The 25,877-nt window shown below is 56.3% G+C and overlaps 2 protein-coding genes across 5 annotated transcripts; one reads left to right on the top strand and one right to left on the bottom strand.

The window, feature by feature from the left end:
* Positions 1-1,015: 1,015 nt before the first annotated feature.
* Evpl (envoplakin) lies at positions 1,016-19,114 on the top strand. 3 transcript variants are annotated; one of them, XM_027425609.2, is made up of 22 exons: positions 1,016-2,255; positions 4,722-4,821; positions 5,183-5,337; positions 5,452-5,578; positions 6,136-6,261; positions 6,439-6,477; positions 6,607-6,768; positions 6,850-6,957; positions 7,059-7,154; positions 8,355-8,480; positions 8,862-9,008; positions 9,319-9,473; positions 9,586-9,683; positions 9,885-10,057; positions 11,380-11,558; positions 11,638-11,776; positions 11,876-12,069; positions 12,358-12,508; positions 14,293-14,376; positions 14,487-14,597; positions 14,702-14,794; positions 15,465-19,114. In XM_027425609.2, exons 1-22 carry the CDS (start codon positions 2,158-2,160, stop codon positions 18,903-18,905), a joined length of 6,102 nt encoding a protein of 2,033 aa, XP_027281410.1. In that variant the 5' UTR covers positions 1,016-2,157; the 3' UTR covers positions 18,906-19,114. The 3 variants fall into 3 exon arrangements, with proteins under 3 accessions (XP_027281410.1, XP_027281409.1, XP_035303138.1); XM_027425608.2 differs by having other exon boundaries at positions 8,862-9,014; XM_035447247.1 differs by lacking the exons at positions 1,016-2,255; positions 4,722-4,821; positions 5,183-5,337; ... (2 more) ...; positions 6,439-6,477; positions 6,607-6,768 and having other exon boundaries at positions 6,787-6,957; positions 8,862-9,014.
* A 261-nt stretch (positions 19,115-19,375) lies between these two features.
* Cdk3 (cyclin dependent kinase 3) lies at positions 19,376-25,856 on the bottom strand. 2 transcript variants are annotated; one of them, XM_027425614.2, is made up of 8 exons: positions 25,814-25,856; positions 25,109-25,234; positions 24,027-24,104; positions 23,828-23,948; positions 23,566-23,736; positions 23,374-23,475; positions 21,548-21,751; positions 19,376-19,986 (listed from the first exon to the last, which is right to left on the bottom strand). In XM_027425614.2, exons 2-8 carry the CDS (start codon positions 25,222-25,224, stop codon positions 19,870-19,872), a joined length of 909 nt encoding a protein of 302 aa, XP_027281415.1. In that variant the 5' UTR covers positions 25,225-25,234; positions 25,814-25,856; the 3' UTR covers positions 19,376-19,869. The 2 variants fall into 2 exon arrangements, with proteins under 2 accessions (XP_027281415.1, XP_027281414.1); XM_027425613.2 differs by lacking the exon at positions 25,814-25,856 and having other exon boundaries at positions 25,109-25,747.
* Positions 25,857-25,877: the final 21 nt, after the last annotated feature.

Raw genomic sequence — 25,877 nt, 5'->3', positions numbered from 1 at the left:
GTAAAGGGTAGGCAGGCACTCTGTGAACTGAACTGCACCCCCAGCAGTAACAGCCAAACAAATTGGGACTGTTATATGTTTAACTTCACATACTCAGAATCTCATTGCAGCATGTCATTAGTAATTATGTGAAAGACAGAGCAGGATTTGCCAGGCGCAGTGGCGCACGCCTTTAGTCCCAGCGCTCGGGAGGCAGAGGCAGGCGGTTCTCTGTGAGTTCGAGGCCAGCCTGGACTACAGAGTGAGTGCCAGGACAGCCAGAGCTGTTATACAGAGAAACCTTGTGGGGGGTGGGGGGAGATTTTATATGTGGTCAGTTTAGGCATGTTCAAACACTCAGCAGCCACAAAGCTCCAATGCACAACATTGCAGGTCTCAATAGAGACAGGAACACCCAGTCACAGCTATCCTTTCTCCCAGGATTTACCCTTGGGACCAATGCTGCTGCCATCTGAGCCGGAACCCCTGCTTTGAGGATTCCTATCAGAGCCTGGAATCTCCCTGCCTGCACTGGCCAGCCCTCAGCTGGGAGCCATCCGATTTGATCTGACAATCACATCAGGCAGTCAGCTCTTGTTTTTTCTTGCAGTGAGTCAATTAGCCCTTGAGCCTTGGCACACACAGCAACCCATGGTGCTCATCTGTTGCCTGGAGGCCTTCCGTAGGGGAGTGGAGCTCTGTGGCACAGGCCAGCTGCAGTCTGGGTACCTTCTACCACCCCACCCACCTCCCACAGCCACTACCTCTTGGGAAGGGTCCTGTCTCCAAGGTGAAGATAGCTGTGTGGACACAGGTCTGGGAGAAAGGTGGTAGTTAGTGCAGACCTTTGGGCCATGAAGTCACTTAAATGGTCCCTTGTGAGACAAGCTGACTGCAGGCCGGGATATTGGTGTTTAGAAGGAAATTGCCACAGGAATTAAGGGGGGGGGGAGGCTGGGACTGAGGCTGAGTGGCTTGCATCCCTGGTGCCTAGAGTAGAGGATGTTGTGGGCGGGGCCTCCTGTCCTGAGGGTTCTTCACCCCCATCGCTACTACCAGCCTCTTCAGGAACAGAAAACTGAATCTTCTTCTCTAGTTAAGTGGCCGAATTTGGTAGCTTCTCGGTGAGATGCAGCCAAAAGACGCTCTTCTGTTGCCCCGAGGCCCTGCTAGAAATAGGAGTCTCCTTGGCACTTGCTGTGAGGAAAAAGCCACTAAATCGGTGTGATCATCCAACACTCAGTTTGACTTGGCAGAAACCACAAGGGCCACTCAGTGGTCTTTCTACCAGGAAACCCGACAGAGGAACAACCAGGGTACCACGGGCTTCTCGGTGACCTCGGCTGAGGCTTAGCTGCAGGGCTGACCAATTCTGGTAGTGACTGGAAAAGGGGCACAGTGGCCTCTCTGGGGGGGGTCCTAACCATGCCTGGAGCTGTAGGGCCCGTGGGGAACCAGCTGGGTAGCACCTACATTTTAAAATATTAGGTTCGAGCAGTTATGGTGGCTCACACCTGTAATCACAGCACTTGGGGGGCTGAGGCAGGAAGGCTGATTGCCAGTTTGGGTTACATAGCAAGAGCTTATCTCGAATGAAAAAAAAAGGTTGCTGCATGTGAATGTCTCCCAGCTGTGCTGTGGGAGACAGAGCAAGGCCCCAAGTGGCCCCACCTCTCCTGGCCGGCGAGCGGTGGGCGGGGGCCACGGCTGATAGCGGACCTCCGTGCAAGGGGCCCCGGTGTTGGCTAACTCCAGCACGAGGACCCGCTGAGCCAGCGCCTGCCTATGTGCTTAGGTCGGTCTGTTTCGCCTTGCTCCGGCCAGGCCACTTCCCCACCTGGGTGTGATCGTTGCTCTTTAGCTGGGCGTGTGGGTGTAACAAGTCCAAACCTCGTGGGAGTCGCTCGGGCGCCCCGCCCTTGGGCTGTGCCCTCTCCTCCCAGACTGGTTGTGCAGGAGCTGGCTGTGCACGTCGGGGCGGGCGGGCGAGCGCTGGGGCATGCGCGGGCCGGGCCTGGCCAGGACACCACACCTGCAGGGAGGGGCCTCCCAGAAACTGCCATCCCTGACCGCCGCCCCACCTCTCCAGAGCCCGGCTAGTAGCCAGCGAGGACGCGCGTCGCCTTCCCGCCCTCCTCCCAGGAGAGCCCAGCCTGAGCCGGCACCTGCTTCACCACCATGTTCAAGGGGCTGAGCAAAGGCTCCCAGGGGAAGGGGTCCCCCAAGGGCTCCCCAGCCAAGGGGTCCCCCAAGGGCTCCCCCAACAAGCACAACCGGTGAGCGGGGCCCTGGGTAGCGGTGCTGGGATCAGGGTGGTGCAGGGCCCAGGTGTTAGAGCTACCTGGGAGCCCAGTTCTGGCATTTGGTCTCCTGAAGCCAAGGGCCCAAGGGTGGGCACTCTCCAGCCCAGGTTGAGCAAGGGATGAACAGCCTGCCTCCGCTCACGTTCTCCTGAGGCGCAAGGGGGGTGCACAGATGGAGGGTGGCCTTGCGGAGATGCTGCACGAGGTGACTGGGAACGGCAGAGTCCGGCTCCCTGTTTGCCACTCAACTGTCATGGTCCACTTGGATTGGATAGGTCTTGGAGCGTGGGCACAGGTTGGACAGGACCGAGAGGCTCAAGAGAAGGGTTTCTGGGCTGGCCCACACCCCCCACCTAACACGACTTTCCTTCAGGTTCCAAGCCTGGGTCCTGGCTGTGAAGAGTCAGAAGGCCCTTTTCATGGGGTGAGAAGGGGTGGTGCCATGCCCTGGTCACCAACTCTCCACAGAGAGACTTGGCCGAGTTCTTCCCGCTCACAGGCCTCAAGCCCTCTGTAGGAGGGGGTAGCAGCCTGCCTGGAGTCAGGTGTTGGGGTGCAGAGGTGTCAAGATAAGATGAAAGGCTGAGGTCTGGGTACCCATTACCTCGATAGGGATCAGGGTGCCAACCCAGAGGCTGGGCATCTGGGCGGACAGGAAAGACAGCGGTTAAGACTCTCACTGGACTGACCTGTCCCCCTCAGGCGCTGAGCCAGCCCAGGGTGGAGCGCACAGTTCCTAGTGGAAGTGTTTCTATCGGGAGGCCCAACCTGAGGCTGGACTCTCCCTGGAGTCCCAGACGCCTCCTGGCCTTGCGTTCTGGACTCCTCTAGCTGTATTCACACATCCCCCTAAGGGCTCCTTGTTCCCCTCAGAGGTGCCTACTCTTCAGCTCTTCTTTGAGGGCCTGTGGTGTGCCAGGACTGCCCTAGGCTCCGGGGATGCCCTGCAAGAGAAACAATGACGTCTTTTCCTTCAAGGTGTTCATATTAGCACAATAAAAATTAGCTGGGTGGTGGAGGCGCACGCCTTTAATCCCAGCACTAGGTAGGCAGAGACAAGTGGATCTGTGAGTTGGAGGCTAACTTCCAACTACATAGTGAGTTCCAGGCCAGCCAGGGCTACACAATAAGATCCTGTTTCAACTAATAAAAAGGGGGTTGGGGTGGGGCTGGAGAGATGGCTCAGTGGTTAAGAGCACTGACTTCTCTTCCAAAGTACCTGGGTTCTAGTCCCAGCTTCCACACTGACAACTATCTGTAACTTCAGGTCCAGAGAATCCTTGGCTGGTCTCCACTGACACACGGGGTACAGATGCAGGCAAAACACCCATACACATAAAAATAGAATAATATGTACTGTGAGGCTCTGAAGTGAGAGCTTCTCATGGCTTAATTCTTCAAATGCCTAAGAGAGCTCTGTGTTCAGGGCCGGGCATGGTAAGCTCCAGGCCAGCCTGGGCTACAGAGTAAGACTTGGTTGCTGTGGGTGCTTCTTGTTGTTTGTGTTTTTAAGACTAACAATAATATAATAATAGTAATAAGTAAAGCCAGATGTGGTAGCATGTGCCACTGAATTCAGCACCTCAGGAGGTGGAGACAGACAGGGTGACCGAGCCAACGGTGGCTGTGCACCGAGTCCTAGCACGGAGGACCAAACACAGGCCTTCGTGGTCACAGACTTCTGGTATGGCCATGTCTTCACTGGCACTGTCCCTCGAGAGTCTAGGTGCAGCTCAGGTAACACTTCCAGGTTGCTGGACTGTGACTCCTGACTTTCCAAGTCCATCTAATTCTCTCCCTCTGCAGAGCTCTGTGGAGGACGCTGAGTGAGAGTCTGGGGAAGAAGCCTGGGGGTTGAGCCTAGGGGCTAGCTGCTTAAGAGCAAAGCAGGACAGGAGGAGGCCAGGCTTTTAGCCCTGAATCAGCAGGAAGATTCCAGCCCTCTCTTGCCCCCTCCCTGCCCCGACACTGGCTCCTCCAGGGAGTCACTAATGTCTCCATACTGCTGAGGCCCCATGTGCCAGAAGAATGGTGGGGGCAGAAAGGCTGGAATGGGAGCAGTTGGGGCCGGAGGATACGCCACTACTCCCTCGCCTTCACTCAGCCCAGCTGTGCCTGTGAAGCCAGCCAGGCTGTCTTAGGTCATTTACTTTCTCCCTGGGCCACCTCCCTACCCACCCCAAGAAGCAGGCAGGGTGTTGGACAGGGTTTGGAGTAATTCATGCATACATGCTTTGTAGCTGCACACAGCCCTGGACTGTCGATTTCCGAACCCTCTGCAGGGGACAGTACCCTCAGCCCCATCTAAGGCCCAGTGCTTCAGAGCTCAGACCATGGATTCTTCCCTGTGGAAGGGCAGGGGAGGTCCCACATGGCAGAGGGCTTTTCCCTAAGGCTATCTTCTGTCTCCCACCCCCACCCCCCACCGCCATCCTCCAGGGCTGCAACCCAGGAACTGGCCCTGCTCATCTCTCGAATGCAAGCCAACGCTGACCAGGTGGAAAGGGACATTTTGGAGACTCAGAAGAGATTGCAACAAGTAAGGACTCTGCAACTGGGGGGCAGAGAGAGGGATAGGGATGGGGGGTGGGATGACGACAGAGGCCCAGAATCAAAGTCTGGGAGTCCCCAGAAGGCCTTCTGTGAAGAGGAATGGACAGCCCAGTCCTCAACTGTCCACAGCCCACCCCAGGCTCAGGGAGGGCACATCTTTCTTTCTGCATTGTGCACCCTACTTTGGGAATAAAATAAAAGCTGACCTAGGTGTCCTTGACACCTGCCACAAGGATGCACTAGTCCTCTGCTTGGTGGTCTGCAAGGCAGACTGGTACAGGGTCCCAGGGCCAGGTTGGAGGGGGTCAGTCCAGCAGGAGTTTGCATGGCTCCGTGTCTGGCACCAGGACCGGCAGAATGGTGAGCAGAACCAGGCTTTGCAGCACCAGCAGGAGACCGGCCGCAACCTGAAGGAGGCTGAGGGGCTGCTTAAGGACCTTTTCCTGGATGTAGACAAGGCCCGTCGGCTCAAGCACCCTCAGGCTGAGGAGATTGAGAAGGAGTAAGTGAGCTGGGGCTCACAGTGGAAGGCCGAGGCGGTGGCAGCAGGGGGTGGGGCGGGGGGGGGACACGACAAAGCCAGCTCAGCTCTGACCTGGTGGCTCCTCCTTGGCAGCATCAAGCAGCTGCATGAACGGGTGACCCAGGAGTGTGCGGAGTACCGTGCCCTGTATGAGAAGATGGTGTTACCGCCCGATGTGGGGCCCAGAGTCGACTGGGCGCGTGTGTTGGAGCAGAAACAGGTTAGGGTCGCCTGAGTATCAACTCATTCTGAGGGGCTTAAAGCCATCCGTAGTGCAGTCAGATGTGTTTGTTGGGGCTTTGAATTTGAACCCGGGGCCGGGAGGGGAGCCGGCAGACAGTGCAGCCAGGGAGGGCTTCCTGCAGAAGGCACTGACAGGTGGGAGGACTTGGCTGGGTCACAGTGAAGAGTGAGGACCTCCCAGGAGTGGGGTAAGATGGACAGTGGACATACGAAGCCTTGGATAATTGTGATGAGAACCAGGGACCGTAGGGAAGGGCAGGTCCTGGGTCTGGCTGTCCATGTCCAGGCAGCAGTTGCTGAGGTGTGGGCTACAGATAACACGGGAGTATAGTGGGAGACCAGAGTCCTGAGAACCATGGCCACATGAGGATGGCATGTCCCTACTGTGGGGAACAGGGCCTGTCCACTCTTTGTCCATTCTGCTTCTGCTGTGGGAAGGGCACAGGTAGCTGTTTGGGGTGGGGTGGGGAATTGTTCTCTGGGCTGTAGGACCCAGGCCTTCCTGGTGGGACTGAGGACCTGGCTGCTCCACAGAAACTGGTCTGTGAGGGCCAGTACGGGCCTGGGATGGCAGAGTTGGAACAGCAGGTGGCCGAGCATAACATCTTGCAGAGAGAGATCGAGGCATACGGACAGCAGCTACGGACCCTGGTGGGACCGGTGAGTGAGTCCCAATCCTGTCCAGCCTGGTGCAGGTCTCCCTTTCTTCCATCACAGCCGGGCTAGATCTGCCGGCCTTCAAGGGAGAGATGCTGATGGGGAGTGGCCCGTATGTAGGGGGCCGCCCCACTACACCCTGCTTCTCACTGGCCCCGTTTCTCCCCTTGGTTGAGACAGGATGCGACCACCATCAGGAACCAATACCGTGACCTACTGGTGAGCTAGGAGATGGGCTGGGCCTGGGTGCTGAGGTTGGTGGGAGCTCTCTGCCTGGACCCTTCTGGGGTCACTGTTGCTGATGGCACTGATGCTGCCTCTTGCCTTGTGCTTCCCTCCTGAGCACAGAAGGCGGCCTCCTGGCGCCGACAGAGCCTGGGCAGCTTGTACACACACCTGCAGGGCTGCACTCGGCAGCTGAGTGCCCTGGCGGAGCAGCAAGGCCGCATCCTGCAGCAGGATTGGAGTGACCTCATGCCTGACCCCACTGGTGTGAGGCGAGAGTATGAGGTCTGTGGGGACAGGCCCAGATGGTGGGGGTGTCTCGGGCTGTCTCATTGCTAATGCTGTCCTCACTTCACTCGTCCCTAGCACTTTAAGCAGCATGAACTGCTGGCCCAGGAGCAGAATATTAACCAGCTGGAGGATGACGCAGATCGCATGGTGGAACTTGGGCATCCAGCCGTTGGGCCCATCCAGGTGTGGAGGCCCCACCCATGCCCCCAACCCTGAGCTCCCCAAACAGGAGGGGGGGCTGGTAGGTGTGGCAGGATTCCCGCGCTCACCCCGCTGCGCTCCAGGTCCACCAGGAGGCCCTCAAAATGGAGTGGCAGAATTTCCTGAACCTTTGCATCTGCCAGGAGAGCCAGCTCCAGCATGTGGAGGACTACCGCAAGGTGAGCCTGGGGCTAGGGAGCCAGGGTGGTGGCTGCAGGAGAGGGGGCTTGAGGGCAGCACAGGACACAGGGGCCACCCAAAAGACAGTGTACCTAGGTCACCGTGGGGGAACAATACCAAGACTACGTTCTTCAACAGAGTGGTTTCACCCCAGTGAGCTTATTTTCTTTCTTTTTTTAAAAAAATAATTTACTTAACCTTTATTTTATGTGCGTTGGGGTAAAGTTATCAGATCCTGGAACTCTAGTTACTCTAGTAACAGACAGTTGTGAGCTGCCATGTGGGTGCTGGGAATTGAACCTGGGTCCTCTGGAAGAACAGTCAGTGCTCTTAACCGCTACACAACGAGTTCTAGGACAGCTAAGGCTACACAATGAAACCTGGCTCAAAAAGACAAACAAAAATTAATAAGAAAAATAGGGGGCTGGAGAGATGGCTCAGGGGTTAAGAGCACTGACTGTTGTTTTTCCAGAGGTTCTGAGTTCAAGTCCCAGCAACCACATGGTGGCTCACAACCATCTGTAATGTGATCTGGTGCCCTCTTCTGGCACGCACTGTATACATGATAAATAAATAAAAATAAAAGACAGCAAGGTGAATTCATCACTTTAAAAAATTAATAAAAAATAATAAAATAACAGCTGGGGTCTAGTGTGGTGGCTGTGGCTGTGGCTGAAAGGGTACTCCTGTATCCTAGCACTTGGGGAGCAGAAAGCAAGAGATTGACAAGCTGGAGGCTAGCCTGTGCTACTTATTGAGACCCTATCTCAAAATTAAAAAAAAAAAAAAAGAGGCCGATGAGGAAGAGGAGGAAGATAAATAGCTAGGGCTGCAGTTGGGTGTAGAAGACTGAGCTGGATGCCCCAGACCCCTGAGTACAGCAGGCAGCAGATTACCTCACTATACAACACAGATATTAGCAACACACCAAAATGCCCCGTTTGTGGACACTCCCTTTTAAAAATGTCCCAGTGCCTGGGTGGATGGAGCTGGTCTTTGTTTAACTGGTTGAGATTTAACCTGTTTTTGGTTTTTAAGCTGTTTTGTGTGTAGCTGTTTGAGTGTAGCTGGCCCGGAGTTTAGCCTGACTTGAATTTTATCCCAGTATGAGTTTAGCCTGACCAGTGTTCCAGCCACTTTGCAGGGTCAATGGGTATCAGGTTGCCCCGGCTCTACCCTTGACTACCCGGTCACCTTAGTTTCAGGAAGAGGCAGACTCTGTCAGCCAGACCCTGGCGAAGCTCAACTCCAACCTGAACACCAAGTATGGCCTCATCGCTGGGGCCTCCTCTGGCTCCGCCACAGAGCTCCTGCTGCAGCTGGAGGTGAGACGCCCCCGCCCAGCGCCACGGGAACATCTGCACCCTGCTTCTGGGCATGGAGCTGTCTCCAGAAAAGTGGTTCCCAGTTCAGTCCCAAGGCCCCCAGGAGAAGGGCTGCCCCAGCAGAAGCCCTGACCCTTCTACCCTTAAGTATCCCATCTGTAATGTGACCAGAGATGCCTGGGAGAGCTCTGAGGACCCTGCAGCTTTCACTCTGGAGACCTGTGTGGTACTAGCTGGCATCCTTACCCTCCATCCATCCGTAGCCACTCTGATTTAGACTTCTTCCCTGATGAAGGCCATACCCCTCATGAGAGATGGAAAGGGGGCAGGTGGCTTCCATTGCAGCCTGGTCTGAGCTCCTGCTGCCTGGGTCCCTAACAGGCAGAGGAGAAGCAGCTGGCCATGACGGAGAGGGCCGTGGGGGAGCTGCAACAGCAAAGCCGGAAGGTGGCCCCGCTGCCACAGCGTAGGAACCCACCCAAGCAGGCCCTGCAGGTGGACAGCATCTGTGACTGGGACTCAGGAGAAGTACAAGTGTGCCCAACCTTCCTTCCCTGCCCTCCCCAGTCTCTGCACCCCCACACCGTGGACATGTCACTCTGCACCCCTGCCGCCTCCCTCTCCCTCGCTCCCTCTCTGACCCAGCCCCACCCTCACCAATCTGTCCCACCTCTGATCTGTCCTTGTCCTTACCTCAGCCTCTCCCACCTCTAATCTAACTCCAGTCCCAGCTGCTGTCCCCACCCACGCCTGTCCCCAGCACAGACCCCTCTTGACACTAGTCACCTCGCCAGCTCCTGTCGTTGATCCCACACGAGCCCCTCTCCATCTGCCCCAGGTGCAGCTGCTTCGGGGAGAGCAGTACACACTCAAGGACAATGCTGACCCATATACGTGGGTGGTTCAGGGCCCTGGAGGAGAGACCAAGAGCGCCCCCGCTGCCTGCCTCTGTATCCCTGCACCAGACCCTGAAGCTGGCGCCACGGCCTCCAGGTGGCTCACCCCAAGATGCCCATAGGCACCAAAGCCAATGCTTTCCTCTGAGGTGTTGGGTGCTCGGGCTGGAATCGGGGAGAGACATGCTTCTCTCATCTCCTCATTCCAGACTGGGTGCAGAGCTGCAGACCCTGAAGCAGAAACTGTCTACAGTGAAGAGCCGCCTTAAGACCACTGTGGTCGAGCCCTTACAGCCAGGCCAGCAGGGTACCAGAGGATGGCCTAAGGAGGGGGCTGATGGGAGGGCCACCGTGGGTGGGTAGGCCGTACTCCATCCCTGGGACTATCCCTCCCTCGGTTAGGCCCAGCCCATCCTCCAGGTCCTCCACACCCTGTGGACACTCAGGGAGAACCCATTTCAGGGAGACATAGGTAGACCTGGATGCCTACTGGCGCTTCTGCCCCCAGCTCCAGCAGGCTCAGCCCCAGCTGACCCCCAGGCTCAGAAACTCCTGACACGGATGACCCAGCTGGATGGGGATCTGGGGACAATAGAGAGGCAGGTGCTGACCTGGGCTCGGACCCCGCTGAACCGATCTAGTCCACTGGCAGACCTGGAAGACCGCATCCACAGCCATGAGGTGAGCAGATGGAGCGCCTGCGACAAGAAAGGGCCCCACTCTGGGGCCACAGACTCAGGAAACAGGGTTTCCACACACCCTGGCTCCTCTACGGCATGCTCTGTCACCGTGGACATGTCACTTTTCTGAGCTCCAGTTTTCTCACATCTGGGGCGGTCCCCAGATCCTTCGGGCATCCTTCGGGTGAAAGTGTGACCATGCCTGGCCAGAGTAGAGGCCCCACACACGGAAGATTTTCTAGTGAGAGTTGTGGCATAGCAAGGAAGCCTGGGATGTTCCGGGGGGGGGGGGATTTCTCAGCACTACAGGGAAAGCCTACCTGGAGGGATGGGAGGGCTGTCAGTGTCAGTCAGTGATGACCCTGTTCTCTGACACGTGAACCCAGCAGCCTGGAAGTGCCCTGGGTAGAAGTCCAAGCATTCTAGTCAGCCTTCCAAACCGGTTTCTGTTCAAACACAGCATACCATTACTGTTGGTTTTTCAAAAATGTGAACCATGTTCATTTACATTGTTGTATAACCTGTTCTGGTCTGTCTGCTGCACAGAGCACAGAGAGGGAGGTGGCAGCTCAGCCCTGCTGGGAGGAGGAGAGAGGCTTCCCCAGGGCAGGGGATATGAAGCCAGGTGCCACATGTGGGCCCTCTGGCTTGGGGTGGGGTGGGGGTCTCGGTGCTCATTGAGGGTCTCACATATGGGATGTTTGTAGAGGGAAGGGTATGGATACAGGATATCTGAGGCTGATAGTTGACCCTGCTACACCAAAATAGGTCTGTGGGGTTTTGTTTGTTTGCTTGTTTTGAGACAGGGTCTCCCTTTGTGTCCCAAACTGGCCTCAGCCTCCTGAGTGCCGGGATTACGGCCATAAGCCACCACGTCCAGTGGCCCTTTGTTTTGATGCTAATTGCCATATCAGAGGTGTTGGCAAGACCTCTAAGCACCCAGTTCAAAGGTCTGCCTTGTGGAATAGATGAATTAATGGTGATGAGAAGTCAGAAGGCAGCAGCCCCAAGTGAGCTGAGCCAGGGCTCTGCCTGCCCAGCTTGAAGCTACAGCAAGCTAGAGGGCCTGACGGTGAGCGGTGAGCCACAGGCCACGTGTTCTTGTTGCTAAGCGTCTAATATATAGGATCTCATGCCATCGCCCAATCCGCCAGTCTGCAGGTGAAGACATGGGAGGGGGTAAGAAAGGGTGTCCAGCCCTAGGCTACTTGGGGACTAGAACAGACAGGCTGGCCTCCAACTGCACAGTGCCTTCATGTGCTTACGGTCAGGTGAGCCAGGGATCTCCAACTGTGTTCTCTGCCTGCTCCTCCCGTGACCCAGGGCACAGCACAGCACCTTCAGAGCCTGGGAGCTGAGAAGGAGGCAGCCCAGCAGGAGTGCGAGGCGTTTCTGTCTACGAAGCCTGTGGGCCCAGCGGCCCTGCAGCTGCCTGTGGTCCTTAACAATGTCAAGAATAAGTACAATGATGTGCGGAGTCTGTGCTGCCTCTATGGGGAGAAGTGAGTGCTTGAGTGGGGGCCATCTGGAGGGCCCTGGAGTGTATGGCTGAGGTACCTGACTGTCGCTTCCTCACTGCAGAGCCAAAGCTGCCCTGGGCCTGGAGCAGCAGATCCAGGAGGCAGACGTGGTCATCCGAGGCTTCGAGACTACCCTGGCACAGGAGGGCCCCATCCCTGAAGGCTCTGGGGCCCTGCAGGAGAGGGTCAGTGAGCTGCAGGTAGGCTCAGCGGCAGCTTCCTGGTGGAACGGGCAGGTAAGGAGTGGTCTGGCTATCCCAAGGAGCCTGGAGCATTCTCCCTTCTGTCCTTCTCCACAGCACCAGCGGAAAGAGCTCCTCCAGCAACAGGCCTGTGTGCTGGGGCTGCACCGCCAGCTGAAGGCGGCTGAGCATGCGTGCGGTGCACTGCAGAACAACTTCCAAGAGTTCTGCCAAGACCTGCCGCGCCAGCAGCGCCAGGTGCGCGTCCTCACAGACCGCTACCACGCCGTGGGGGACCAGCTGGATCTGAGGTGAGTGGAATGGGGGGTGCACGGGCACTGCTGCTGAGCTTGTGAAAAGGTGGTTTCCTTGCCTCTAAAATGGGTGGTAACCGTGCTGTCTTCTCGCCCTTACCTGTGCCAGGCAGGCACAGTTCACTGTGTCTCTGGGAGAGGACCTACATGGCCTGTCGCTCAGGCCTCCTGCTCTGTCTCAGGAAGGAGGCACAGACTTCTCTGTGTACCCCCCAAGCTATGCACCCCCCCATCCTTCCGGGGAGGTTAACTCTCACTCCTGTATGGGACCTTGTCCTATGGCAGAGAGAAGACCCTACAAGATGCCAGGCTCACCTACCAGCAGTTCATAAATGTCAGGGATAACCTGAATTCCTGGCTGGAGCAGCTGCCCCACAACCAGATGCTGCCCGGAGATGGGCCCAGCCAGATTGCCTACAAGTTACAGGCACAGAAGGTGAGGGCCAGGGCTACAGGGTGGCCTGAGACAGGGCCTGGCCTAGAGCTGGGGCCTCTGGCTACCTGTTCTTTCCAGCCACCTTCCCAGAAGGGACGGGTGCTTGTATTCATGAGGCTGAGCCTCAAAAGCAAGAGGCCTCACAGTTGAGACCGGGGGAGGGGGGGGTTGCCCCTTCCCCTCCACAGGTTGCTCAACAGCACTTTCCACTGGTGGGATCCAGTCACTGTTGTATGCTCTTCCTGATCCTGGTTAAGGCTGTAGGTGATGAGCCGGGAGTGGAGGGTACAGACCCCACTCCCTCAGGCAGTCTGTCCGTCCCAGGCCTGAGCTGATAAATGTATTCAGAGTCAAGATGCCACCTTGGTGTGGGCGCTCCTTGGTGGACACTTGTGGGACTGAGGGCAAGTGACCTGAGGAAAAAGCCTACTCAGGGGACTCTGGTGCAGAGAGCTCTGTGGGGCTGTGAGGCTCAGGGGACTCTGGTGCAGGGAGCTCTGTGGGGCTGTGAGGCTCAGGGACAGGCCACCTAGGCTCTTCTAAGTACAGGAGGGAATCTGGACTTGATGTTACAGCACTGGCAGCCCTGGGGGAAGAGGGTCACCTCAGGTTGTTTGAAAGTGGTCTAAGGCTCCAAATGGACAATGGATAAAAGGGTGTGGATAGAGACAGGGGGCTTCTGAGGAGCCAGGGTAGAAGTTCAGGGGGAATAGGGGGCCCCAGTACCCATCTCCAAAAATTGAAGTTGGAATTCTTTTTTTTGGGGGGGGTTGTTTTCAAGACAGTGTTTCTCCATGGCTTTGGAGGCTGTCCTGGAACTAGCTCTTGTAGGCCAGGCTGGTCTCGAACTCACAGAGATCCACCTTTCTCTGCCTCCCAAGTGCTGGGACTAAAGGTGTGTGCCACCAACGCCCGGTGAAGTTGGAATTCTTATAGCATTGGAATTTTTGTCTTGTTTTTGTAAATTTTTTTGGTTGGTTTTGGTTTTGTTTCAAGACAGGATTTCTCTGTGTAGCCCTGGCTGTCCTGGAACTCATTCTGTAGACCAGGCTGGTCTTGAACACAGAGATCCACCTGCCTGTAGTTCCCAAATACTGAGATTAAAGGTGTGCATCACCACTGCCTGGCAGTTTTTTGTTTGGTTGGTTTTTGTTTTGAAGAGTCTAGATGAATCAAAGAATGTACCCAGGGTTCAGAATGCGGGGTAAGCAGTGGCTTCTAGAGCCTGGTCCCTGACCGGTATCATTGGCATCACCTGGTGCCATCACTATCACCTGATAAAGTAGGCAGAGTTTCTGTTGCACCTGGTCCTGCTGCCCTTCAGCCCCAAATAAACACACAGAGACTTATAATAATTATAAACTGTTTTGGCCAATGGCTCAGGCTTCTTATTGGCTAGCTCTCTCTTAATTATTAACCCATAACTATTAATCTATGTATTTCTACATGGCCTTATCTTACCAAAGAACGCCGGTACATCCTATCTTCCCTGTAGCTACATGGCATCTCCCTCGTACCATCGTCATCACCTGGTACCAGCTTGTTCAGAATGCTCTTCAGGTGGTGCCCAGGGCTGCAGAGTCTTTCGCTGGGCAGCTGGGGCAGCAAATCTTTGGCCTAATGACACTAAAACTACAATGCAAGAGCCACTGGGCCAAGACAGGATTCCTAGGGCCGCAGACAAGAAGGTCCGAGAGAATGGCGTCACAGAAACCAGGCACCCCTGGGTCCCCTTTGCCTCTGTGTGTGCTGGATGCTTGTAACTCTTGTTTCCTCCCTGGCAGAGGCTGATGCAAGAAATCCTGGGACATGAGCAGGACCGGGCCACAGTGTCCTGCCTCACGCAGGACCTGCAGGAAGCTCTCCAGGTAAGCACTGTTCCTTTAGCTTCTCCGTCTTATCTCACCAGCCTCACTCCCTCTTCTAGACTCCAATCCTCCAAGGCAGGTCTCTGGAAGTGACTTTTCTCCCTGCTCAGGACTATGAGCTACAAGCAGATACCTACCGCTGCTCCTTGGAGCCCACCCTGGCAGTGTCTTCTCCTAAGAGAGTCCGAGTGATTTCCCTTCAGGACAGTGTCCAGGCTCAGGTGAGGAGGGTCCCAGCAGGGCTTAGCATCCCCTGGCACCAGCTCTTCAGTTCCTCAGGCCAGAGCTGACTCTAATGTTCTTCTCCCCACTTTGCCACCTCCAGGAGAAGAACCTCACCAAGGCTTACACGGAGACGACTGCAGCCCAGCAGCAGCAGCTGTACCAGCTGGAGTTTGCTAAAAAGATGCAGGAGAAGGTAACAGAGACAGTGCCCACCCTCTGCCCACACCCCACCTGGCCTGGTGTTGGCCTGAATGTCATCCTTTCTCTCGCGCAGCCTCCAACCCCTGGAGGGCTTGGGCATGAAGATCTCTCCAGAAGTTCATACAGGCCTGTGCCTATTCTGAGCGGGCCATGGAGATGCCCTCTAGTATTGTTTAGCCATAGTCAGTCCTCTGATGGGGATGTGTCCCCTAGCCCCAGAGAACCAAGAAACACTCCACAGTCATCAGTGTAGTGCCCAGGCACACTGGCGACAGGCCACCTGGGTCTCAGTAGCTGGTAGAGCAGAAGCCAAGAGCTCTCTGTGGTTCCAGTGGTGTGCCAGCTTTGCTCTTCCAGAGCCATATAAAGCATCTACTGGAAAAGGTTGGGCGGGCCTGACTGTGGGGGAGACCTAGGAGGGCCCTGTGTATACTATCTACTGCAAATGGCCTGGACCCTGCCTGGTACCCAAGTAGCATCTAACTGAGCTCCTCAAAATCCTGTGTCCAAGCATCCCCCATCTTCAGCTCCATGACCGGGATCTACAGTCTCAGAAAGCAGGGAGGGGGGTCTCTGACCTTGGGGTGGGAAACGGAAGAAACGGGGCTGCAATCTTTTCTCTGCTCGCCCCGGGACTCACTCTCTTTCCCCTCTCCCTGCAGGAGCTTAGTGAGGACATCCGAATGACACACAGAGCGGCACAGGGATCCGGGAGCCCAGCCCAAGCAGGGGCAGAGTCAGAGGCCTTGAAGTCCCAACTAGCGGAAGAGAGGAAGCGGGTGGCTGAGGTGCAGCGGGAGCTGGAAGCGCAGAGGCAGCAGCTGCTCCAGCTGAGGACCCAGCAGCCCGTGGCGAGGCTGGAGGAGAGAGAGGTGGTGCAGGTCTACCGGGACCCCCAGCTGGAGAGAGAGGTGGCTAAAATGTCGTCCCGGATGGCGGAGGAGGGCAAGAGGCGGGCCCACCTGCAGGCCGAGCTGGAGGTGGTGGCCCAAAAGGTCGTCCACTTGGAGGGCAAGAGGAGGACCACGCAGCCGCACCTGCTGACCAAAGAGGTCACCCAAATCGAGAGGGACCCTGGCCTAGACAGCCAGGCCACCCAGCTGCAGGACGAGATGCAACGGCTGCGTGGGGAGAATGCGGTCCTCGCGGCCCGGCTGGAAGAACTGAAGGACGAGCTGCTGGCCTTGGAGCGGAGGGAGGTGAAGGTGAAGGAGAAGGTGGTGGTGAAGGAGGTGGTTAAAGTCCAGAAGGACCTGCAGATGGTCAAGGCGGTCCAGACGCTGCAGCTGCAGATTGGGGAAGACGCTGCACGGAGGAAGGGGGCGACGGAGGCGGTTGCTAAGATACAGGCCCGGATCAAAGACCTGGAGCAGGCGATCAGCTCGGCGGAGCCCAAGGTCATCGTGAAGGAGGTAAAGAGGGTGGAGCAGGACCCTGGCCTTCTCAAGGAAGCCTCCAGGCTGAGAAGCCTCCTGGAGGAGGAGAAGAACAAGAATGTCGTGTTGGCCAGGGAACTGCAGGACCTGCGGGACAAATACAGTGTGGTGGAGAAGCAGAAGCCCAAGGTACAGCTGCAGGAGCGCGTCAATGAGGTCTTCCAGGTGCACCCCGAGACAGAGCGGGAGATCGCCCGGCTCCAGGCTCAGCTGCAGGAGACAGGCGACAAGAGGAGCAGCGTGGAAAAGGAGGTGGAGAGGCTGCTGCCTGAGCTGGAGGTCCTGCGGGCTCAAAAGCCAGTGGTGGAATACAAGGAGGTAACTCAGGAGGTGGTGAGGCACGAGAAGAGCCCGGAAGTGCTCCGTGAGATCGACCGCCTCAAGGCTCAGCTCAACGAGCTGGTCAACACCAATGGGCGCTGCCAGGAGCAGCTCATCCGGCTGCAGGGAGAACGTGATGAGTGGAAGCGGGAACGGTCCAAGGTGGAGACCAAGATGGTGAGCAAGGAAGTCGTGCGGCACGAGAAAGACCCGGTGCTGGAGAAAGAGGCCGAGAGGCTCCGGCAGGAGGTGCGGGAGGCGGTCCAGAAGAGGCGGGCGGCCGAGGGCGTGCTCTATGAGCTGCAGAGCAAGTACCTGTTGCTGGAGAGGAGGCGGCCGGAGGAGCAGATCGTGGTGCAGGAGGTGGTGGTCACCCAGAAGGACCCGAAGCTGCATGAGGAGCACAGCCGGCTGAGCCAGAGCTTAGATGAGGAAGTGGGGCGGCGGCGGCAGCTGGAGCTGGAGGTGAGGCAGCTGAGTGCCAGTGTGGAGGAGAAGGAGGCCCTGCTCAGCTTTGAGGAGGACCGCAGCAAGAAGCTGGCTGCCGAGAAGGAGCTGCGGCAGCTGACCCTGAAGATCCAGGAGCTGGAGAAGCGGCCTCCTGCCCTGCAGGAGAAGATCATCCTGGAGGAAGTGGTCAAGTTAGAGAAAGATCCAGATCTGGAGAGGTCTACAGAAGCCCTGAGGCGGGAGCTGGACCAGGAAAAGAGCCAGGTGATGGAGCTGCACCGCAAGTGCAAGGGCCTGCACGTGCAGGTTGACCTCCTCCAGACAACGAAATCCCAGGAGAAGACCATCTACAAGGAAGTCATCAGGGTGGAGAAGGACCCGATGCTGGAGGGGGAGAAGGCCCGAGTGTGGGAGACCCTCAGTCAGGAGCGCACAGCCCGCCAGGCCCGGGAGGAGGAGGTCCGGAGCTTGCGGGATCGCATTGACCGGGCTGAGGCTCTGAGGAGGTCCTGGTCGCGTGAGGAGGCCGAACTCCAGAAGGCCCGGGACCAGGCGAGCCAGGACTGTGGGCGGCTGCAGCACGAGCTGCGAGAGCTGGAGCTGCAGAAGCAGCAGAAGGCCCAGCAGCTGCAGGAGGAGGGGCGGCTACTGAGCCAGAAGACGGAGAGCGAGCGCCAGAAGGCGGCCCAGCATGGCCAGGCCCTCTCGCAGCTCGAGGCAGCCATTCTCCATGAAAAGGACAAGATCTACGAGAAGGAGAGGACCCTCAGGGACCTGCACACCAAGGTGAGCCGGGAGGAGCTCAGCCAGGAAACCCAGACCCGGGAGACCAACCTGTCCACCAAGATCTGCATCTTGGAACCGGAGACCGGGAATGACATGTCTCCCTACGAGGCCTACAAGAGGGGTATTATCGACAGAGGCCAGTACCTCCAGCTGCAGGAGCTTGAGTGCGACTGGGAAGAAGTGACCACCTCCAGCCCCTGTGGGGAGGAGTCTGTGCTCCTGGACCGCAAGAGCGGGAAGCAATACTCCATTGAGGCGGCTCTCCGCTGCCGTCGCATTTCCAAGGAAGAATACCACAGGTACAAAGATGGCCGCCTCCCCATCTCCGAGTTTGCCCTGCTTGTGGCCGGGGAGACCAAGCCCTGCTCCTCACTCTCCATTGGGTCCATCATCTCCAAGTCCCCTCTCTGTTCCCCAGGCCCCCAGAGTGGCGGTCTCTTCTCCCCAGGCCTCTCTTTTGGGCTCACTGATGATTGCTTCCCCATTGCTGGGGTTTATGATACCACCACAGAAAGCAAGTGTAGCATCAAGGCGGCTGTGGCCAAGAACATGCTGGACCCCATCACTGGGCAGAAGCTGTTGGAGGCCCAGGCAGCCACAGGGGGCATCGTGGACCTTCTTAGCCGAGAGCGATACTCTGTGCACAAGGCGGTGGAGCGGGGACTCATTGAGAACACCTCCACGCAGCGGCTGCTCAATGCCCAGAAGGCCTTCACCGGCATTGAGGACCCGGTCACCAAGAAGAGGCTGTCAGTAGGTGAGGCCATCCAGAAGGGCTGGATGCCCCAGGAAAGTGTGCTTCCCCACCTGCTGGCACAGCACCTGACCGGGGGTCTCATTGACCCCAAGAGGACGGGACGCATCCCTGTCCCTCAGGCTGTGCTCTGCGGGATGATCAGTGAAGACCTGGGCCAGCTTCTGCAAGACGAACTGGGCTACGAGAAGGACTTGACTGACCCCATCACCAAGGAGCGGATGAGCTACAAGGAGGCCATGGGGCGTTGCCGCAAAGACCCACTAAGTGGCCTGCTGCTACTCCCGGCCATGCTGGAAGGATACCGCTGCTACCGTGCAGCCTCCCCCACCCTGCCACGCTCCTGCGTGCGTTAATGAGGGCTATGCAGAGGGGAGGGGAGGGTATGTGTACCCCCTTGCCCTGGAGCAGCGTAATCCCAGGCAGTGGGTCCTCCCTCTGTCCATCTGCCTCTTACTACTCAAACAGTTGTGGTGTTGGGCTCTGTCCCCAAACTCGGGGAGCTCCGTTGTCCCTCCAAACCCCCACCCCATGCTTCTAATAAATGAACTGTATTGACGCCGTGTCTAGCTCTCTCAGTATGTTTCGGGTGTGAAGTCAGGAGCAGCACTGCTTGGGAATTTTCCCCCAAAGTGTATGCTAGGTGGGGCAGATGTGTTCTGCTCACCTGCCCGAGGGATGGGTGGTCACAAAGTGTGACCCGGAAGACCCCTGGTCCCTCAGTCCCTGTCTCTCTCCAGCCCTCTGTCCACCTCCCCTTCAGTGGCAAGCTGTGTCCTCCATAAGCAGAATGACACCAGAGAACTCAAGAACAAGTTACATTTATTTCCCACTTGTCACAAAGAAGGACATCCACAGCCTCACTGATGATGTGACAACTACTTAGAACACCCTGACCAGAGTGTCGCCCTCCACCTCCTGCTCGAGTCCTCCCAACTGGACTCTTCCCACCAACAGCTTAAACAAAACTCAAGACCAGCAGAGGGCGCCCTGGATCTGCAGCTACAGCGGTGAAGGGGGGGGGGGGGCTGTTAACTAACCCGAAACCCGCTGCCCAATGCCAGGGAAGCTGTGCACTCCACCCCACCCCACCCCATGTACGGAGCACCTGCACAGCTTTTGAAAGTGCACCATTAAATCCAACAAACAACACACAATTCCCCAACCCGCAGGCAGGACGAACCAAAGCCCAGCTTTCTGATGACTGATGTAAAATTCCTCAGAGTTGTATTCTCTCCCTAGATATGCTTTATCTGCAGTGGGCGGGCAGTCGTCTGGAGAGGATGTGGGCTAGTGGGCCCCACAGAGTTGTTCCACGTTTTACAAGTGCTCCACCACGCAGCGGCGGGATGCTAGGGAGTGCTCGGTAGAGAAGTAGGGATGGGCCAGGGCCGTCTTGGCTGAGATCCGCTGGCTGGGGTCGTACTGCAGGAGGTGCTGAGGGAGAAGGGCAAGAGAATGAAGCTGGGTGCAACCAGGGTAGGGAGAGGAACTCCCTTCACAGGTTCCAGGGGGAGGCCGCGTCCCTGAGCAGGTGCCTAAGCCCAGAGCTTTGAGAAGCCACTGCCTCCTAGCTCTCTCTGTGTGTGTATGTGTGTGTGTGTGTGTGTGTGTGCAGGCGCGTGCACGCACGGGAGCACTCATGGGTGCCGCACCCATGGAGGCCCGAGGCATCAGGTCCCTTGGAACGAACTGGGGTTACAGTTGACTATGAGCCACTTGGTGTGGGTGCTGGGAACAGAACTGCAAGAACAGCCATCACTCTGGCCCCAAGACAGGTCTCTTTTCTGTCTGCCTGCACTGCATACACCAGGCTGGCTGGCCCGTGAATGCCAGGGATATGCTCCTGCCTCAGACCCCCTCCTGCCCTGGGTTATAGATTCCTGCTACTGTATCCAGCTCCAGGTGGCTTCTTAGATGCTCATGACTGTGCCTCAAGAGTTTTGCCCACTGAGCCATCCCCAACCCTGCCCCAGGCTTTGTGTGGGTGCTGGAGATCTGAAGTCGGGCTCTCATGTTTGCACGGCAAGCACTTTACCCGCTGAGTCACCTTCTAAGCCCATGTGCCTGTCCCAGCTTCTAAGCCAGCTCTGGACACTCCCAGAGCAGGTTAAACCATTAGTTTCGGTTCCAGGCCTATGATTCATCTGGGTCCCCTCCAGGTACCACCTGCTTTTGGCTGGGAACAGGTATGTTTCATGTTAGGCCGCAGTCCCTAAACCTGTCCAAAGAATGTACTCTTGGGCTGGTGTAGGACTGACAATGAGCAAGGTGAAGGAGGAGCTAACACAACCAAGAGGCCAGGTCTGTCCGGCTCTCTGCGCTCAGGTACATTACCCAGGCAGGATGCCAGGAAGTAGCCTATGAAGGAGAAGGGGCCTTAGCAGAAAGTGCAAGCCATCCTGCTGGCATTATGTTGGTAGACAACACATAGAACTCTGGTGACCTGACCATGGCCTCAACAGACCTGCTGGCACTTCCTTCCCTGGTCCAACACTAAGGTGTAGACAGAAATGGGGATTGCAGGCTTTATCTGAGGCCCTGTAGGCAGCCGAAGGGTCACTAGGTGGCACTAGGTGGCGGGAGCCCAGATGATAGGAACTTGTTCTGCACAGCTAGTCCTTGGTGAAGACCAACCTCTGGGAGACAGCGAGTGGGGGACACTGAGGCAGGAGGAGTTGTGGCCTCTGCCCAGAGAAGGGCTCCACCTAGAGGGGGCACAAAGCCCACAGGGAGAGACAGACACAAGACAACTAGGGAAAGGGGACAACAGCCACGACACAAAAACACAGCTAATTACTTCAAGTTTCAAAAGGGGAGATGAACACTGGATGTCAGCAGAGAGGCTCCTGACCAAATATATACCGGCACAAGCCCAGGGTGTACAAAGGTGAGAAGAGCCAGCCCAGACTCAGAGTTATGTAAGAGGGTGGCTGACAGAGGGCACTCTGGGGCAGCAACAGCTCCTGGGGTGCTGTCCTCGTCCACTTGTACCTACCAGGAGCAGGTCCTTGCCTTCTGGTCCCAGACTAGGCACGATCTCCTCCAGCCCCCTCCTGGTCCATCTGGGGAAGCTGTCCTGAAAATCGGGCAGCTGGGAGACTCCTGGCCATGTGGCTTCACTGGGTGTCCCCAGGGTACGAAAGATGCGAAAGAGCTGGTCGATCTCCGAGTCACCGGGAAACAGAGGTTTGCCAGTTACCTGGAGCAGGGGAGGAGAGGTTTGTTCTGTGTGACCTGGCTATTCGGAAAGACACAGCGAGGGATATCTTGCCCAAGCTGGGTGTGCTGGCACAAGCCTTTAATCCCAACACTCAGGAGGGAGGCAGAGGCAGGTGGATCTATGAGTTCAAGGCCAGCCTGGTCTACAGAGTGAGTTCCAGGACAGCCAGGGCTACACCGTGAAGTCTTTGTCTCAAACAAACAACAGATACTTTCCCTGGGGCTATGTTAAATTTCTAATCTTGCCTGGAACAAGACTTGCTTCCCCAGCCAGCCACAGTTACCCCTCAACCCACCTCTAATAGACATATTAGCCACAGTGCGGTCCTGGCTGCCCTGGTTCTGTGTAGTTCTGGCTGGCCCTAAACTCTAGAAATCTCTGTGCCCCAGGACACCCCTCCCCCTTCCTTGTTTTTTGTTTGTTTGTTTGTTTTTTATGATAGGCAGGTGCTCAACCACTGAGTGTCATTCTTAGCCCTTGGTGTTTTTTTGTTTTGTTTGTTTGTTTGTTTGTTTGTTTCAGACAGGGTTTCTCTGTGGCTTTGGAGGCTGTCCTGGAACTTGTTCTGTAGACCAGGCTGGACTCAAACTCACAGAGATCCACCTGCCTCTGCCTCCCGAGTGCTGGGATTAAAGGCGTGCGCCACCACTGCCCGGCTAGCCCTTATTTTTTAAGCTGGCCTTAACATCAAGAATATCTTGTCTTCCCAAGTGATAGATTGACAGTCATGTGTTACCATGCACAGCTCATATTTGTTGGTTTAATGCTTTTGTTTTACATTTATAGATTGTGTGTGTGTGAGTGTGTGTGTATGTATGTGTGTGTTTGTGTGTATGTCTGTGTATGTATATGTGTCTATGTGTATGTGTGTGTATGTATGTGTGAGTGTATGTATGTGTGTGTCTCTGTGTGTGTATATGTGTATGTGTGTGTATGTGTGTATGTGTGTGTGTGTGTATGTGTGTGTCTGTATGTATGTGTGTGTATGTATGTGTGTGTCTTTGTGTGTGTATATGTGTATATGTGTGTGTGTGTGTCTGTATGTATGTGTGTGTATGCGTGTGTGTGTGTGTATGTGTGTGTGTCTGTATGTATGTGTGTGTATGTGTGTGTGTGTGTCTGTGTGTGTATACTGTGTGTGTATATGTGTATGTGTGTGTATGTGTGTATGTGTGTGTGTGTGTATGTGTTTGTCTGTATTCGTGTGTGTGTGTGTGTGTGTGTGTGTGTGTGTATGTATGTGTGTCTCTGTGTGTGTATATGTGTATGTGTGTATGTATGAGTGTGTCTCTGTGTGTGTATATGTGTATGTGTGTGTATGTGTGTATGTGTGTGTGTATGTGTGTGTCTGTATGTGTGTGTGTGTGTGTATATGTGTATGTGTGTCTGTATGTGTGTGTCTGTATGTATGTGTGTGTATGCTTTAGGGATAGAAATCAAGTTGTCAGGCTGGGCGGCAAGCACAATTACCCATTAAGCCATCTCCCTGGTCACTGGCTCAAAAAGTTTTGTTTTTGGTTGCAGTCTTGGGAACTGAACCCAGGGCCTTCCCCGACCCTACCACTGAGGAATGCCCCTAGCTCAGCTTGTTCCCCTCCTACCATTTCTGCAAAGATGCAACCAATGCTCCAGACATCCACGGCTGTTGAATAAAACTTGCTGCCCAAGAGGATCTCGGGAGCACGGTACCACAGTGTCACCACCTGTGGGGGCAAGAAGCAGCATCATCATGATGGCCGAATCCACTGATGACATCATTTGGCTGCCCCTCCCACTCCCCCGGCCTACACCACCTCGTGGGTGTAGGTGCGCATGGGAACCCCGAAGGCTCGAGCCAGTCCAAAGTCAGCCAGCTTGATGGCGCCAAACTCATTGATGAGCAGGTTCTGAGGCTTCAGATCTCGGTGGATGACTCGATGGCAGTGGCAGAAGTTCAGCCCCTGCAGCAGCTGGGAGAGGTAGCTCTGTGGGAATGACCGAGAGAAAGAGCCATTAAACACAAGGTGGCTGGCCAGCCGGGGGCGTGGCCTTGCCCTCTTGCTTTTCCTTGGGTACCTTGACTACGTGCAGAGGGAGCTCTGAGGTGGGGGCGGAGTCCATGTGCTTCTTCAGGTCCTGAGTGAGGAACTCAAACACCAGGTAGAGTTTCTTCTCTCTATGGACCACATCCAGCAGTCTGGCAGGGAGGGCTCAGTCTCAGGATGTGGCACTCAGGACCCCAACCCCCACCCTCTCACTTCCTTTCCCAGCTCACTTGACAATATTGGGGTGCTTCAGTTCTTTGAGCAGGGAGATCTCTCTGATGGCGGTGCTGGGAACCCCCTCAGTCTCCCTGTTGGAAAAGATGAAATACCAAGCAGTCACTTCTGGCCAGGGCATGTGTGTGTGTTTGTGTGTGCGCACACACCTCTGTGTGCCTGTGTGTGCACCTGTGTGTAAGCACCTCTGTGTGTGTGTGAGCATGCTCGTCTCTGTGTGTGCCTGTGTGTGCACCTGTGTGTAAGCACCTCTGTGTATGTGTGTGAGCATTCCCATCTCTGTGTGTGCCTGTGTGTGCACCTGTGTGTAAGCACCTCTGTGTGTGTGTGAGCATTCCCGTCTCTGTGTGTGCACCTGTGTGTAAGCACCTCTGTGTGTGTGTGAGCATGCTCGTCTCTGTGTGTGCCTGTGTGTGCACCTGTGTGTAAGCACCTCTGTGTATGTGTGTGAGCATTCCTGTCTCTGTGTGTGCCTGTGTGTGCGCCTGTGTGTAAGCACCTCTGTGTGTGCGTGTGTGTGAGCATTCCCATCTCTGTGTGTGCCTGTGTGTGCACCTGTGTGTAAGCACCTCTGTGTGTGTGTGTGTGTGTGTGTGAGCATTCCCGTCTCTGTGTGTGCCTGTGTGTGCACCTGTGTGTAAGCACCTCTGTGTGTGTGTGTGTGAGCATGCTCGTCTCTGTGTGTGCCTGTGTGTGCACCTGTGTGTGCACCTGTGTGTAAGCACCTCTGTGTGTGTGTGTGTGTGTGAGCATGCTCGTCTCTGTGTGTGCCTGTGTGTGCACCTGTGTGTAAGCACCTCTGTCTGGGTGTGAGCATGCGTGTCTCTGTGTGTGCCTGTGTGTGCACCTGTGTGTAAGCACCTCTGTCTGTGTGTGAGCATGCGTGTCTCTGTGTGTACACCCACCAAGCTCCACACGGCTGGACCCAGGACAAAGGCTAGTCAGAAGGGAGGTGGGGCTGCATCTTTGTGTCTACCATAGAGGCTGGGTGCAGGCCCACGAGATGAAGATAGGTGTGATAGGTGTTAGTATCCCCCTGGGAGACAGACAGGGCATTGGGATGCGCCCTGACACTCACGCATCCAGCCTGATCTTCTTGAGGGCCACAAGCTGCCCGGTTGCTTTGTTCTTGGCCTTATAGACCACCCCATAGGTGCCCTCTCCAATCTTCTCGACCTTCTGGAATGAATCCATGTCTGTAGAGCTGCCCGGGAAACAGACCGCATCTGGACGTTTAAATCCCACACGGAGCATTCCCTCTGCCGGACTCCAGGCTGCACATAACACCCTGCCCAGCCCCCGCCCTGGCCTGGCTCTCCCATGCACTGCCTGCCACCCATCTTGCTCAGGAAGATAGTTCAAGGCTGAGGGCTGCTTCTTGCCCAGCCCAGTTCAACCCAGCTCCAGGCTTCTTCTCCATTGCCTAGCTACGGAGTGCAGGAGAGGCCAAACTTCTGCCTCAGCCCATGACTGGTACCCCGCACACCAGTGTTCCCGGGCCACAAGAATCTACTCAGGAAGGGTGTACAGGGAAGGGTTAACAGCATGAGGCAGAGGTTAGGAGTTGGCCAAGGCTTCTGAAGCCACAATCCTGGCCCTGGGTCACACATCAGGACCCAGGGCCTCCGCTTGGCTCCTTGTCAGTTCTTAGCTTCCATCACGTCAGAACCTCTGCAAGGGTGACCCCTGAGCATCTTGAACCCCTCAACTCTGCCCCTGGTTCCCCCAACTCTGCCCCTGGGCCCCTAGCATCCTCCCCTCAGCCTCCCAGCCCAGAAGTCACCAGAAGTCCTCAGCAGGCTGCAGCTTCTCTGTCAGGCAAGCTGTCTGCTGTGGCTCCCCCTGCT

This window comes from Cricetulus griseus, chromosome 7, assembly GCF_003668045.3.
Source record: "Cricetulus griseus strain 17A/GY chromosome 7, alternate assembly CriGri-PICRH-1.0, whole genome shotgun sequence".
NCBI classification, from domain to species: domain Eukaryota; kingdom Metazoa; phylum Chordata; class Mammalia; order Rodentia; family Cricetidae; genus Cricetulus; species Cricetulus griseus.
The sequence above is the reverse complement of the archived record's forward strand: the minus strand, read 5'-3'. Positions and strand labels throughout refer to the sequence as shown.

Coding starts and splice junctions, on each gene's coding strand:
- Evpl (XM_027425608.2), top strand. CDS start 2,158: ATGTTCAAGGGGCTGAGCAAAGGCTCCCAGGGGAAGGGGTCCCCCAAG. Junction 9,684..9,884: donor CTTACAGCCAGGCCAGCAGG/GTACCAGAGGAT, acceptor TTCTGCCCCCAG/CTCCAGCAGGCTCAGCCCCA. Junction 12,509..14,292: donor ACAAGTTACAGGCACAGAAG/GTGAGGGCCAGG, acceptor CCTCCCTGGCAG/AGGCTGATGCAAGAAATCCT.
- Cdk3 (XM_027425613.2), bottom strand. CDS start 25,284: ATGCTCCGTGTGGGATTTAAACGTCCAGATGCGGTCTGTTTCCCGGGC. Junction 23,949..24,026: donor AAGCACCCCAATATTGTCAA/GTGAGCTGGGAA, acceptor CCTCCCTGCCAG/ACTGCTGGATGTGGTCCATA. Junction 23,476..23,565: donor TGCGCACCTACACCCACGAG/GTGGTGTAGGCC, acceptor TTGCCCCCACAG/GTGGTGACACTGTGGTACCG.